The sequence below is a fragment of the Oncorhynchus tshawytscha genome, linkage group LG14 (genome assembly GCF_018296145.1).
Source record: "Oncorhynchus tshawytscha isolate Ot180627B linkage group LG14, Otsh_v2.0, whole genome shotgun sequence".
Taxonomy (NCBI): domain Eukaryota; kingdom Metazoa; phylum Chordata; class Actinopteri; order Salmoniformes; family Salmonidae; genus Oncorhynchus; species Oncorhynchus tshawytscha.
The window spans coordinates 2,177,556-2,193,549 of NC_056442.1; the positions used below are offsets into that span (position 1 = coordinate 2,177,556).

The window sequence follows — 15,994 nt, forward strand, 5'->3', positions numbered from 1 at the left end:
GTTTCATGATATGTGACAACATGTGCGCAATGACATACCCAATCTGTGATTTTGCGCATTATTATTAGGGAAGCATAATGAACCACCTCAATAGCCTTTTTGCAGACAAAAGTGGTAATCTCTCTCTAGGAGCTGATCCGTCATCACTATTGTGGAATAATTCTAATGTTAAGGTAAGATTTGAATGGACAAAGCTGACCCGAGAGCAGCGCTGCCTTTTTTAAAATCCTATCAGTAATGACACATGGTCTAACGACGCACTTAGTGAACGTTCTCTACGTCCTTGTTTGGGGAAACACTTAAAAAGCTGGCTCATAAATAACGATGCATCTGGTACGATCATCGTAATGCTTAAGTTACATCGGAACTGGGAAACGAGGACCTACTTTCTTCGTTCGGGAGAAAGGTGTATCTTATCAATGTCCATGTTCAGTTGCAGGTGGTTCTCCAAAAACCAGAGAAGATTCAGAAAGATAGTAAAAATCTAAGTTTTGTATCGAGAAAGAAATGCCTCATGCATGTGTTTGGATCTTTGTTTTGGTCGCACTGTGTGATGCGCTGTCATCTATTTTTACACGTGGCCATGGACGCGTCGCATAGAAATGACTAGTTCCTGTAAAGATGTTGGGAAATGCAAGATGTCTGGCAGCTATTATGGCTAGGGAACTCCTCACTTGGTGCAAAACGTGGATTCTACAAACTTTTACAAATATTCTCTGGTTTTGGGAGAACCACGTGCAACTAAGCACAGACATTTATAAGATAGACTTTACTTCTGAATCAAGAATGAAGAAAGTATTAGCAAAACGTTACTTAATGTTCGTTTGAATCCCTTATATTAGGTAGGTAGGATAAAAAAAAAATGTTGAGTCTGCTCAACATGATATCTAACAAAGAATGTTTCATATTGAGTATGATATCTAACAAAGAATGTTTCATATTGAGTATGATATCTAACAAAGAATGTTTCATATTGAGTATGATATCTAACAAAGAATGTTTCATATTGAGTATGATATCTAACAAAGAATGTTTCATATTGAGTATGATATCTAACAAAGAATGTTTCATATTGAGTATGATATCTAACAAAGAATGTTTCATATTGGGTATGATATCTAACAAAGAATGTTTCATATTGGGTATGATATCTAACAAAGAATGTTTCATATTGAGTATGATATCTAACAAAGAATGTTTCATATTGAGTATGATATCTAACAAAGAATGTTTCATATTGAGTATGATATCTATATCTAAAAGAATGTTTCTTATTGAGTATGATATCTAACAAAGAATGTTTCATATTGAGTATGATATCTAACAAAGAATGTTTCTTATTGAGTATGATATCTAACAAAGAATGTTTCATATTGAGTATGATATCTAACAAAGAATGTTTCATATTGAGTATGATATCTAACAAAGAATGTTTCATATTGAGTATGATATCTGACAAAGAATGTTTCATCAGGTCTTACAAATATTTTGAATCACAAGTGTAATATCTTACAATGATTGTGAATATACTTTATCTAAGTTTGCATGATATTCTCCTTGATGTGTTTTACATGCAAGGTTTGAGTCTTGGAGACTTTGTAGTATTTCTTGCCCTGCTGCTAATCCATTGTTTGTGCCCTCTATGTTAATAAACCTTGGCACTTTGGTTAACTATTGTTCATCTCAATCATTTGACAGACCTGTGCTTAACTTGTCCTGAGGACCTCCCCTCGTGTATAAAAAGGTGGTGCAGTACCATTTGCATATCTCTAAAAACACACACTCTCTTTCAGAAACTCCCTCACCTATTCTGTCTACCCATCTCTCTTTTCTGTCTACCCATCTCTCTTTTCTGTCTACCCATCTCTCTTTTCTGTCTACCATCTCTCTTTTCTGTCTACCCATCTCTCTTTTCTGTCTACCCATCTCTCTTTTCTATCTACCCATCTCTCTTTTCTGTCTACCATCTCTATTTTCTGTCTACCCATCTCTCTTTTCTATCTACCCATCTCTCTTTTCTGTCTACCATCTCTCTTTTCTGTCTACCATCTCTATTTTCTGTCTACCCATCTCTCTTTTCTATCTACCCATCTCTCTTTTCTGTCTACCATCTCTCTTTTCTGCCTACCCATCTCTCTTTTCTATCTACCCATCTCTCTTTTCTGTCTACCATCTCTCTTTTCTGTTTAACCATCTCACTTTTCTGTCTACCCATCCCTCTTTTCTGTCTAACCATCTCTCTTTTCTGTCTACCCATCTCTCTTTTCTGTCTACCCATCTCTCTTTTCTATCTACCCATCTATCATGTCATTATTTCCCTCTCTAAATCTCCATCTACACTCCACAAAGTATACCAGCTACTATGGAAGAATTCACATATTGCCGATTTAAGAGAGTATGGCTTACCAACTTTAAAGGTTTGCACTTTTTTGTAAAATGAATAAAGTCTATTTGATTATGTTGGGTTCTTAAGAAAGTATAAAAGTTTTGATGTTGCTATTATTTAAATAAACTGGTGTTACACATCTACACCCCCCTCTATCTCTCTTACCGCCCACCTCTCCCCACAGACTGATAACCACAAACAGCCAGACGTTTACTAAACAGACACCCGCAGCACTCCACCCTACCTCCTGAAGTACAACCTCTCCCTGAGTGTGTCAAGGTTACGCACTCTTCCCCACGGCCTCCATCTTAACCTGTGGATTTACATGTGACAGCAAAGGTCAAGGAATGAATGTGCTGTGACGTTGTCCAGTTGGAAGGCAGATAAGATGGCCTCTGGGTCAAAATCAGTATTGTTTGTTATAATTGCAACAACCAACATGCCACCGAACAAAGGCTCATGGCCTTGGTTTCTATACTGGCAACTTATGTTTCAAATGTGAGAATGAATGTACAAACACAGCTGTTTATGCTCGCTTCAACAGCTTTTCGTGATATTATTTAGCTTCAAAGGCGCAGGGTTTCTTTCAAATCAACCAACAAGTGAGAAAGTAAGTGCAGCAGAGAGAAAGAAAATGATCTTTATTCATTAATTGTCCTCGTTCTTTTCCATTCCACTCCACACTGTTATTACTGTCAACTTCTTTTCCATTCCACTACACACTGTTATTACCGTCAACGTCAGACGGATTCTTTCTTTCAGGGGCCTTGTCGTCAAAATGACCAAGCTGTATAGGTGAAGGTTGAATAAATAAATAAATGACATTTCACAGATCCCCCTCCTCCTCCCCAACCCCTCCCATCCTCAGCCCCCTCTCCACTCACCTGCCTCATTCCTCCTGTGTACCTCCCCTTGGGCAGGTAAACCAGTCGGGTATATAAATATATTCAAACCTCAGTTAGCTATCCAGGGAGCTCTGGGGTGACTCGAGACGTCGAGAAGTGAGAGAGAGAAGTGTAAACGTGTAACAGGTGGAGTTTCTCAGGATAAGGAGCAAGTATATTCTCTTTACAAACCACTGGGATTGAGAGTCCTAGAACAGGAGTGCAAGGATGGGGCTTGGAGTAAGTCTGGATTTCACTTTTAAGTATCAGGATTTGGATTTACTTATATTGTGTCCTTTCAACTTTAAAAAAATCTGTCGTTTTGTTTTGCAGTTCATATTAAAAGTTTAGCCCTCGGTTCATGGCTGCTTCTTAGTTTTTAAAATAAAGTTCTATATTTGATAAAGTTCTGAATACACTGCTTATCTAAGCCCTCATTAGGAAAGAGGCACATCGATAGTTCACACTTTCTCATCATTAACGTACCTTCTGATATACAGAAGGGGAAAGATGATTATAAGCTGGCGGCGACCTCCGAGGACAATGGAAATAAAAAGAGCAAAAAGGAGGTGAAGAAAGCAAAGGAGAAGAAGGACATGGACGATCTGAAAAAGGAAGTTGACCTGGTGAGGAAAACTGATGATTTATTAAATTACTAATTATATTCATCTCATTTTGTTGACATGAACAATGCACATTTATCCATATACAATTTACACATCAAAGCTCTGGAGATGGCTGCAAAAATGTTAATCCGTAGTCCCAGAGATGATTTAAATAGTGTGATATAGCACCAAAACTATCAGCATTTTCAGCAAGAAAAGACTAAGGTAAACAGTAAGCCTATTAATCTCTGTGGATCAGAAAAGGTACAACACACAACCTTTCAAATGTGCATCAAGCTCTGTAGTTTCTAGACTTGCATTTGGGTACTCATTAGCATTTTAATTGACTTACTATTACTCTGCAGTGAGTCTTGGGTTTCAAAACCCCAATGGCCTGCGTTTAAACTTCAGAGGAACAGTAGCATATCTTTGGAAACTGCTTTTTTAAATACAAGGAGCAGAATAAAAACGTGTGTGCCCTGTGCAGAACTTTTTCAGGGCAGAAATGTGAACCAGACAATTCCATCCATCATAAAGAAACACATGACTTATCTTTGGTTTATATTGAAATCGATGCAGCATAACCTCATCATACCTAGGATCATTTCAATTGTTTTGAGGAATGTGTTTCATTAACTATGCATGTTCTGCATATACGTTTGCCATGGGGAAAAGTTGAGAGAACTCCCTAGTTCAACAAGCAACTGTTTCTTTCTTTCTCAATCTCTCTCTCCCTCTCTCTGATTTAGGATGACCACAAGTTGACCTTGGATGAACTTCATAAGAAATACGGCACAGACTTAGCCAGGGTGAGTGAGTGAATATGTGTGTGCCTGTTTTTTAAAACTGACAACCAGTTGTATCAGCTGCTCCTACGGATGATTTCTGACTGTAATTTGAAGCGCATTGAGGTCGTGGAGGTTACGGCACGAGGTCATATCGTAGGTAGAACTTTATCTGCCTTCTAAGTCATGATCACATCATTAGCTACCACTGAATCTTTGAACATGAAACACATCTATATCTTCCTAAAGTTTACACAGAGTTTGTCAAACATATATTTTCCGATTGTGTGACTCCCATTACATTCTTTTCATTTTATTTTTTGAATCCTTTATTTAACCAGAGTAGTCACATTGAGATGTACATCTCTTTTACAAGTGAGCCCTGGCCAGAAAAGTGGCATACATAGTAAACACAGCATAAAAACACAACATCAGACATGACAGTGAGTGGAAGTTAAAACGCTGCATAGAACACATGGATGAGACTTTCTCCATTTATTTGACAGCAAGTCAGATTCACATGAACAATTTTTAACAAGCCATAGGTTGGTCTAATGCAGGGGACACAATATCTGCAATATCAGCTTTGTGTGGAGTACAATTAGGACAGGCCTAAACATTGTTTTGTGTGGAGTACAATTAGGACAGGCCTAAACATTGTTTTGTGTGGAAAGGATAACAGTTAAACACTGTTTTGGTGATGGTCGCACAGATAATGATCTGTTGATATTTGATCCAGGGATTAAGCAGAATTTCCACTACAAGGGCCACATTCACACGGGAACATTGAAAGCACTATGCAGTGATGAGGGGCGAGGTATGGGGGGGGGGAGATTTTCTTGCTGACAAAAGGGGAGGGGAAAGTTTTGAGTTCCATAGGTAATCACTCTACTGCCTCTTCCTGCTTTCCTCCCTCCTCCTTTCTCTTCACTCTACCTTTCCCTCTCTCCTTCTCTCTCATCCCTCCCCCATCCAGGGTCTATCCTCAGCTCGGGCTAAGGAGATCCTTCTTCGTGATGGCCCCAACACCCTGACCCCTCCTCCCACTACCCCTGAGTGGGTGAAGTTCTGCAGGCAGCTCTTTGGTGGGTTCTCTATGCTCCTATGGATTGGTGCTATGCTCTGCTTCCTGGCCTACGGAATCCAGGCCGCCTCCGAGGATGAGCCAGCTAATGATAATGTGAGAATTATAGAATTCTGAGATAATTTGAGACTTAACAAAAACTACAATGCCTCTAGTGCCTGAAAGGGTTTTCTTATTTAACCGTAAAGTAATAGTCTCATAGTCTTCCTCCCTCTTTGTTTCTGTCCCTCACAGTTGTACCTGGGTGTGGTGCTCTCTGTTGTCGTCATTGTCACTGGCTGTTTCTCCTACTACCAAGAGGCCAAGAGCTCAAAGATCATGGACTCCTTCAAGAACCTGGTCCCACAGGTTAGACTTCTGCCTTTTCAAACACCTCTGAGAAGAACTTGATTGTATTGTCATGTCTACGGATTGTAATCCTGTCACCTGCCTTGTAGCAAGCCCTGGTTGTCCGTGACGGTGAGAAGAAGAACATCAACGCTGAAGAAGTGGTGGTTGGAGATCTGGTGGAGGTGAAAGGAGGAGATAGGATCCCAGCTGATTTGCGTATTGTCTCTGCCAGCGGCTGCAAGGTGAGTACTTTACAATCCAAAAAAACTTGCCGGAGACCAAAACGAATAAAAACAGCACAAAATGTTGTCATATTATATGACAAACTGTCCTGAACTGTTTCGGATGGGAAGCATGCGGACACCTTTAGTGTCATTCAATGTTGTATTAATGCAATTCTCTTTTCCCACTCAGGTGGACAACTCCTCCCTCACTGGTGAATCTGAGCCCCAGACACGTACTCCGGATTTCTCCAATGACAACCCCCTGGAGACAAGGAACATTGCCTTCTTCTCTACCAACTGTGTTGAAGGTAAATACCTTCAGTAACTAGCCGTAGTGATTTAATAGTTCAAATAACTTGAAATGTATCACTTAGCCATTTTGTGATTCTAAACCATATTCTCCATGTTTTGTCAGGAACTGCCAGAGGTATCGTCATCAACACTGGTGACCACACTGTCATGGGTCGTATCGCTACCTTGGCCACGAGTCTGGAGGGTGGGAAGACGCCTATAGCCAAAGAGATTGAGCACTTTATCCACATCATCACCGGTGTGGCCGTCTTCCTGGGCGTGTCTTTCTTCGTCCTCTCCCTCATTCTGGGATATGGTTGGCTGGAAGCTGTCATCTTCCTCATTGGAATCATTGTTGCTAATGTGCCAGAGGGTCTCTTGGCTACTGTAACTGTGAGTACTGATGAAATGTCATGTTTAACAAAAACTTCAGTCCTAACAACAAAACGTGTTGATTATTTAAGTGTCTAATATGGCTTTCTATCGTAGGTGTGCTTAACTCTGACTGCCAAGCGTATGGCCAAGAAGAACTGCCTGGTGAAGAATCTTGAAGCTGTTGAGACCCTTGGCTCCACCTCCACCATTTGCTCTGACAAGACCGGAACCCTGACTCAGAACAGAATGACCGTGGCTCACATGTGGTTCGACAACCAGATTCATGAGGCTGACACCACAGAGAATCAGAGTGGTACCTGCTTCGACAAAAGCTCTGCCACCTGGGCTTCCCTGGCTAGAGTCGCTGGCCTGTGCAACCGCGCCGTCTTCCTGGCAGAACAGAACAATGTACCTATCCTCAAGAGAGATGTGGCTGGTGATGCTTCAGAGTCTGCCCTGCTGAAGTGTATCGAGTTGTGCTGCGGGTCTGTCAAAGACATGAGAGAAAAGTACAGCAAGATCGCTGAGATTCCCTTCAACTCCACCAACAAATATCAGGTAACCACATGCACTCTTTGCGGTATCTGTGGGTTAACAACGGGTTAAACTGAGTTTTAGAAGGTGGTGTGATAGACTCAAAATCAGGATGGATGGATGGCTTTTCTCAATCAGCTTGGAAATGCCACTTTGTATCGACATCCAATAAGTTGCCAGAACTTTAGTTTTCCAGGCACTGTAGGCTACTTACTGGTCATTGCCTGCTAATTTAAATTTAAACTCTCTTCATGGTGTCATCTGATCAAAAAACAATTAATTTCGCCCCTAGCTCTCCATTCATAAGAACATCGTGGCCGGAGAGTCCAATCACCTACTGGTGATGAAGGGAGCCCCTGAGAGGATTCTGGACCGCTGCTCCACCATTTTGATTCAGGGCAAAGAACAGCCTCTGGATGACGAGTTGAAGGAAGCCTTCCAGAACGCTTACGAAGAGCTGGGAGGGCTGGGAGAGAGAGTGCTGGGTAAGAGGGCACCAATATGGGAAAATATGCATTCAAAGGTTTTGGACTGAATGAAAAGTCTAGAACAGTGGTATTCAACATTTTTCAGTGGGGATCCCATTTTTTCAACCAGAATTTCTTGTGACCCCACCCCAAATCTAATGACATAACATAGAGGCAATCTGGAGTTACTACATCTTTTATCCTAAATTTTTTGACGTATTGATAAGTACCTATTGATTCTTGAAGATTATAACTGAATAAATGCCTAATTAGTTCAACTGTCGTAAACCATCATAACCCAAAATATAAGCTTTTTTTTACTCTAATGTTTGTAAACAAAGTAAATGTAAAACAAAACTGAATAGCCTCAAAACATGGTTAAACTATCATTTTGATATCATGGATGGCCAATCCTTGCATCCATAGCTCTGTCTATGAGTGGTATCATTTCTCCAGCTCCATCCCTCAGCTTTTTACCGAACCAGCTGTGGGGAGCCCGCTTTCTTATTGTTTCAACTGCTGATTGCCGCTTTAAATTTTCAACAAATAACCTTCAATTCAATACATTTTCAAAATTAAAAGAAACCAATAACAAAATTATCTTTCTCAAAACCTTTTTTATATTGTCCCAACATAATCTGTACTCTTCATTTATTTCTTTGTGACTACAATCCAGTTCGACCCCGACTGGTCTAGAACATGAAGAATTTGTTGTGGCGTGTCTGACTCTGTGTCTTTTTCAGGTTTCTGTCATTTCCAGCTTCCTGATGACCAGTTCGCGGAGGGCTTCCAGTTCGATTGTGAAGAGGTGAACTTCCCAACTGAGAATCTGTGCTTCGTTGGACTAATGTCCATGATTGACCCTCCCCGTGCTGCTGTGCCTGACGCTGTAGGAAAGTGCAGGAGTGCTGGAATCAAGGTATGGCAATATCATACTAAACACAAGACTCTTCAGTCAATCCACATAGCAGCCACTGTGATCAGACCACTCCTCTTCCCTTAGGTTATCATGGTCACTGGTGATCATCCCATCACTGCTAAAGCCATTGCTAAGGGTGTGGGCATCATTTCTGAAGGAAACGAGACTGTTGAGGACATCGCTGCTCGTCTGAAAATCCCAGTTTCTGAGGTCAATCCAAGGTATTTGCAATTTGTTTGGGATCATTTCAGTTATGTCATCATACTGTCTACACTTAAAGAGGGGTTGACAGAAACATTTATTTAGCCTTTTTGGGGCATCATCAGAACAGACCAATACAAGCCCCTATATTTAGCTTATATTTGTACCCTCCAGAGATGCCAAGGCCTGTGTTGTCCACGGTGGAGAGCTGAAGGACCTGTCAGCCGAACAGTTGGATGACATTTTGGCCCATCATACTGAGATTGTGTTTGCCAGAACTTCTCCTCAGCAGAAGCTGATCATTGTGGAGGGCTGCCAGCGTCAGGTACTATTTTATTGAAATAATTCATGCTCATGAGTCAGTCAGGATGATTGCATCTCACTTTTGGAGTTTCTAACATCTGTAAACACCTCTCTTACTTATCCACAGGGTGCTATTGTAGCTGTGACAGGTGATGGTGTGAATGATTCTCCTGCTCTGAAGAAGGCTGACATAGGTGTTGCTATGGGTATCTCTGGATCTGACGTCTCCAAGCAGGCTGCAGACATGATCCTCCTGGATGACAACTTTGCCTCCATCGTGACTGGTGTTGAAGAGGGTAAGAGAAGCTCTGGCAATGACCATCAATCTGCTGGGTTTTTCCATCCTTCTCTCATCACCCTGACTATTCCTTCCCCCCATCCTCTATTTCCCCTCAGGCCGTCTGATCTTTGACAACTTGAAGAAGTCCATCGCCTACACCCTGACCAGTAATATTCCAGAAATCTCACCTTTCCTCCTCTTCATCATCGCCAACATTCCACTGCCCCTAGGAACCGTCACCATCCTCTGTATCGACTTGGGAACTGATATGGTGGGTCTTTCAGATGTGGATACTCCTCCTTTGTGAACAATCTGATCATGTGTTCTGCTGTGTTATGAAGAACAATGTACATGATCATTTTAGAGTTTGTTTGGAAAGGTCTTTGAACTAACATCAAAGTTACCAACGATGATCTTTCCCATCATTACCTTCAAGGTCCCAGCTATCTCCCTGGCCTATGAAGAAGCTGAGAACGACATCATGAAGCGACAGCCCAGAAACCCCAAAACTGACAAACTGGTGAATGAGAGGCTCATTAGCATAGCCTACGGTCAAATTGGTAAGGAGTAAATTTGGCCCTTCTTCTGTTTTGCCTGCCTTTACCGGGTCTTGTTGCGTTGTATGTTGGCCAATCAGTTACATTGCAAATTAACAATCTGATCAATGTCTCTTCACTGACAAAAATACTCTCTTCATTTTTACTCTTCACAGGTATGATGCAGGCCACAGCTGGATTCTTCACATACTTTGTTATCCTGGCTGAGAACGGGTTCTTGCCCATGGATTTGCTGGGTATGCGTGTGGACTGGGACAACAAGATAATGAACGACATGGAGGACAGCTACGGCCAGCAGTGGGTAAGTACACAAACACCGCCCTGCTTTTTGTTGTACTAACGGATTAGTATTGGCCTTGTTTTGATCTGATAAGTTCTCGATAAGAGCTTTTTCAATCTCTCTCCCAATTGTTTTATTTAGTTTATTCCAGCATACATGGCAGCTGAAAGCTGAATTGCGTATATATCTGGAAATTCAAGATAACAAAATAAATCAGTAAATCTGATACATTATCAAGAAAGTTGAGAAGTCATGGATGGGATCACGGATCAGGGTTGATGCACAGCTTGCATTTCGGATAGTCAGCAGAGGAAATATCGATTGTCTTGAGAAAGACGGAGCACCTCAGTCACAGCCAGGGATTCAGACAGACAGGTCCGTAGCCCCAGCAGTGCACCTCACTGGCCCCAAACGTCCTCTCCGTTATTTTGGGCTTCGTCAATAGCTTGCTACTATTCCTCCAGAACTACCATTTGTGAATGCCACCGCTGCCGCCGGCACACAGGTTCACCACACATTTGGTAACAGAGTAGTCAGTAATCTTCACTACTGTAATGTACAAATGTAAGAAACATATGTCCTCTCACTCTTCTTTTTTCCATATGTCTCTCTACACACTCTCTCTTTCTATGGTCTATGATGCATCCTTCAGACATATGAGCGCAGAAAGATTGTGGAGTTCACCTGCCACACAGCATTCTTCGCCAGTATTGTAGTTGTACAGTGGGCTGATTTGATCATCTGTAAGACCAGGAGGAACTCCATCCTTCAGCAGGGAATGAAGTGAGTACACATATCGATCTTTGTGGTCTTGGTCTAGGTCTGCATCCTAAGAGTTTTTTTCTGAAACTTGATCTTCACTGCTCTGGTCTTGACTTACACATCACCAGAATCAGAATCGACTTTATTCACCAAGTACATTTACACATACTCACAATTGTACTTGGTGATATGGTGCTGCTAGCAATAGACAACATTAAAGGCCAGAATACATACAGAACAATTTACACAAAGTTTATATACATTATATACATTACACCCTTCCTTTGGAAGTGTGTGTCCCCACATTTCTCTATACCATGTCCCTGACATGTTCCAACCTCTCCGGTGACCTCATGGCCACCATCCCATTTCTGACACCAATGTAGCAAATTCAGGGGGTTTGCCAGAGGGGAGTTAATGTGCATACAGCCCTGCAAGTGACTTCTAAATCAATATCCACCCTGTTGGTATCAAATCCATGATTTTTCCCCCTTTTTTTCTCCCATTTCAGGAACCGTATTCTCATCTTCGGACTGTTTGAGGAAACTGCCCTGGCTGTCTTCCTGTCCTACTGTCCTGGAATGGATGTCGCCCTCAGAATGTACCCCCTCAAGTGAGTAGACCCTTCTGATTCTCTTCTGTATATCAGCTTGGAACAAAGCTCACCCCTTTTAAAAGATGAGTGGTTAAATGGATGGATATTACAATGGGTGGAGGAGACTACTGTAGCCTCAGGAACAGTTGGGGTTCACTAGTTAGCTGAAGTGTAATGGGGTTTACTGCCCAACCAAGAGAGAAAATAACATTTTACATTTAGGGGCCCTGTAAGCGCTGTACCTCGCTGTTTATGCTCAACTTAATCTCTTTATTCTTTTCTTCTCTCTTTCCTTCTCTCTTTCCTCAGGCCTTGCTGGTGGTTCTGTGCCTTACCCTACTCTCTGCTCATCTTCCTCTATGATGAGGGTAGGAGATACATCCTGCGACGAAACCCAGGAGGTAAGTGCTCAAGGACTATGGACGAAAACAATCTGTTAAGATAGCATCGCCAATTTTACATCAAAGTTAATTATTGTGTGACAATGGCATGCAGGATTGGAAAGGACAAATTATTTAATTTGTCTCATGGAGATTTTCAGTGACGAGATGAAATCTAACTAATTGTGTTCTTCTCTCTGAATTTTCTCTTCTTTAAGGTTGGGTGGAACAGGAGACCTACTACTGACAAAAAGAGGCTATCCCCAGGATCACTCAACGTCACTCTGCTGCTACATCTCAACCAACAACATTACACTACATTTCAATCTGCTACATTACCATTACATCCAATGAACACTGTGATGGTGCACTCAGCCGCATTGAGGAGTTCTTAATTGTGATAATGCAAATTGAAATAAACATCACTTCAACACTAATGCTTAGACTGTATTCATTTTTTGTTGTCTGAATTATTTAGATTTATTGGTTTGGATTTAATGTAAGACATGTAGGCTTAAATTGTGTTGCATATATGGGAGAAATAACCTAGTATAGTTGTGTCTTATTTGTTTAAAGTAAATGTCCAGTGTTTGCATAGTTCTATGAAATATGACTTATAATGAATTACAATATGAGTGAAATTGTTTTTACTTCCAAAAAGTTGTATTGAAGTATGTTAAAAAGCAGCTTTTCTGTGTTTGAATGGTGTGGGCGTACTCCAACAAAAGAATGGTGTGGTCGTATACCGGTCAATTAAAATATTCAACAGCTGATTGGCCAGCTCTGCCAATATGTCAATATGTCATGTCATGGTATATGAGGAAATAGCAAGCATTTTTTAAACACTGTTTGAGGTGGGGCTTTTTTTCTCTAATTTATGCTTTGGCCAGAAATATGAGTGAGTATACAATGAGTCATCAACATTATTTGGGTGTGAGTTAATAGAATATTAACTTTTAAAAATGAGATTTTAACTTTATAGTTACTTTATAGTTATAGGTCAGATGTTTTTATCTCAATATCAAATCATTTCTGGTTAACAATTAAGTACCTTACTGTGATTGTTTTCAATTAAAATGGTAAAAAATAAACAAAAATAGCTTCTTTAAGAAAAAATAGCACAGCCGAGAGCTGCCCAGTGACACGAGCCTACCAGACGAGCTAAACTACTTCTATGCTCGCTTCAAGGCAAATAACACTGAAACATGGGGGCCTCCCGGGTGGCGCAGTGGTTAAAGGCGCAGCGCTAGCTGTGCCACCAGACACCCTGGGTTCGCACCCAGGCTCTGTCGCAACCGGACGTGACCGGGAAGTCCGTGGGGCGACGCACAATTGGTCTATTGGTCTACTGGGTTAGGGAGGGTTTGGCCAGTAGGGATAACCTTGTCTCATCGTGCACCAGTGACTCCTGTGGCGGGTCGGGCGCAGTGCACACTAACCAGGTGCACAGTGTTTCCTCCGACACATTGGTGCGGCTAGCTTCCGGCTTGGTTGGTTGGTTGGTTGAAAATAAGAATGTGTTCTTAACTGACTTGCTGCTTAACTGACTTAAATAAAGGTATACATTTTAAAAATCGGCAAATTGCGCCCAAAAATACCGATTTCCGATTGTTATGAAAACTTGAAATCGGACCTAATTAATCGGCCATTCCGATTAATCGGTCGACCTCTAGTAACAACACATCCCCCACGCTGATCCTCAACACAGGGGCCCCTCAGGGGTGCGTGCTCAGTCCCCTCCTGTACTCCCTGTTCACTCATGACTGCACGGCAAGGCACAACTCCAACACCATTACTAAATTTGCCGATGACACAACAGTTGTGGACCTGATCACCGACAATGACGAGACACCCTATAGGGAGGTCAGAGACCTGGCCATGTGGTCCCAGGACAACAACCTCTCCCTCAACGTGATCAAGACAAAGGAGATGATTGAGGACTACAGGAAAAAGACGACAGAGCATGTCCTCATTCTCATCGACGGGGCTGCAGTGGAGCAGGTTGAGAGCTTCAAGTTCCTTAGTGTCCACATCACCAATAAACTAACATGGTCCAAGCACACCAAAACAGTTGTGAAGAGGGCACAAAAAAACATATTCCCCCTCAGGAGACTGAAAAGATTTGGCATGGGTCCTTAGATGCTCAAAAGGTTCTACAGCTGCACCATCAAGAGCATCCTGACTGGTTGCATCACTGCCTGGTATGGCAACTGCTCTGCCTCCGACTGCAAGGCACTACAGAGGGTAGTGCAAACGGCCCAGTACATCACTGGGGCCAAGCTTACTGCCATCCAGGATCTCTATACCAGGCGGTGTCAGAGGAAGGCCCTAACAATTGTCAAAGACTCCAGCCACCCCAGTCATAGACTGTTTTCTCTGCTACCGCATGGCAAGCGGTACCAGAGCACCAAGTCTATGTACAAGAGGCTTCTAAACAGCTTCTACCCCCAAGCCATAAGACTCCTGAACATCTAGACAAATGCTACCCAGACTATTTGCAGTGCTCCCCCCTCTCCCCCTTTTTACACCACTGCTACTCTCTGTTGTCATCTATGCATAGTCACTTTAATAACTCTACCTACATGTACATACTACCTCAACTAACCGGTGCCCCCGCACATTGACTCTGTATCGGTACGACCCTGTATATAGACTCGCTATTGTTATTTTACTGCTGCTCTTTAATTACGTGTTGCTTTTATCTCTTATACTTATCTGTATTTTTTTTTTAACTGCATTGTTGGTTAGGGGCCCGTAAGTAAGCATTTCACTTACAATTTGGCACGTGACTAATAACATTTCATTTGATTTGATTCTTAGCAAAGAGCAATTTCTCAACCAAGAATTTTACTAGGACTGTCTGGGAGTGATCTGAGTGGTGAGGGGAAAACTGAAAACTAGCTGTTATTGGCAGAGAGGTTTGCAACCCTCTTTGTTATTGGTTTATTAACTAATTTACCACATGGTGATGTCACCAGGCAGGTCAAAACTCCATACCACCAAAACAGGCTGACATTTCAGGCAGTCTTTTCAAACAGCTCTTAAACTTAAATGGCATTATCATAATTTTCATAAATTCACAGTATTATTCCAATCTAAAACAAAGGAATAAAACTAAGGAATATCTAGTTTTTGACTGCACTGGACCTTTCAGCACTTGATAATTTAGGATTACACATTTTATACTCTGTTGAAATGCTGAACACTGTTATCCTTATTGAACTGTAAGATTCCAAAATAGAACACCTAAAATAACATTCTAAAACTCCCTCCCTATGGTTATATATAGAAAACACAAGGCTTGTGACACAGATTCAGATGGGTCAGTTGTTTTGTTTTGATGCTGACAACAGCAAGGTTGAGGGAGGGTATGTGAGGTAGATCTAGGTTTATGATTATATATGATTACTAGGCCAGACAAACAATAAGAGAATGGAAATATGAAAACACTTGCAAACAAACATGTGAAATCCATTGAAGTCAAGCCAAATATGGATTCAAAACAATGAGTCATACGGAACACATGCACACAATGGTGAAAAGGTATTGGTATGCCAAAGCTATTAGTCAAGGACTCCATCTGGCCGTATTTGATTACACTCTCTCCTCTGTTTTAGCCCCTATCCTCAATTATCTTAAGGGCCTGTCTGACTGAATGGTATTCACTAAAAACTCCAAACTGGATACAGGCTTTATTATCCAGTTATGAATGAGACATGGGTTCATGTTCATTCAAAGTTTAGTGCTTTCTT

At 41.5% G+C, this 15,994-nt stretch overlaps 1 protein-coding gene across 1 annotated transcript; it reads left to right on the top strand.

Moving 5' to 3' along the window:
* The first annotated feature begins 2,596 nt into the window (after positions 1-2,596).
* Positions 2,597-12,679, top strand: LOC112266353 (sodium/potassium-transporting ATPase subunit alpha-1). The gene is made up of 21 exons (XM_042296756.1): positions 2,597-3,510; positions 3,771-3,896; positions 4,625-4,684; positions 5,637-5,840; positions 5,979-6,092; positions 6,182-6,316; positions 6,489-6,606; positions 6,714-6,982; positions 7,079-7,522; positions 7,791-7,983; positions 8,709-8,884; positions 8,969-9,105; positions 9,260-9,410; positions 9,516-9,684; positions 9,785-9,939; positions 10,105-10,228; positions 10,381-10,526; positions 11,158-11,288; positions 11,779-11,880; positions 12,172-12,263; positions 12,461-12,679. Exons 1-21 carry the CDS (start codon positions 3,499-3,501, stop codon positions 12,487-12,489), a joined length of 3,087 nt encoding a protein of 1,028 aa, XP_042152690.1. The 5' UTR covers positions 2,597-3,498; the 3' UTR covers positions 12,490-12,679.
* Positions 12,680-15,994: the final 3,315 nt, after the last annotated feature.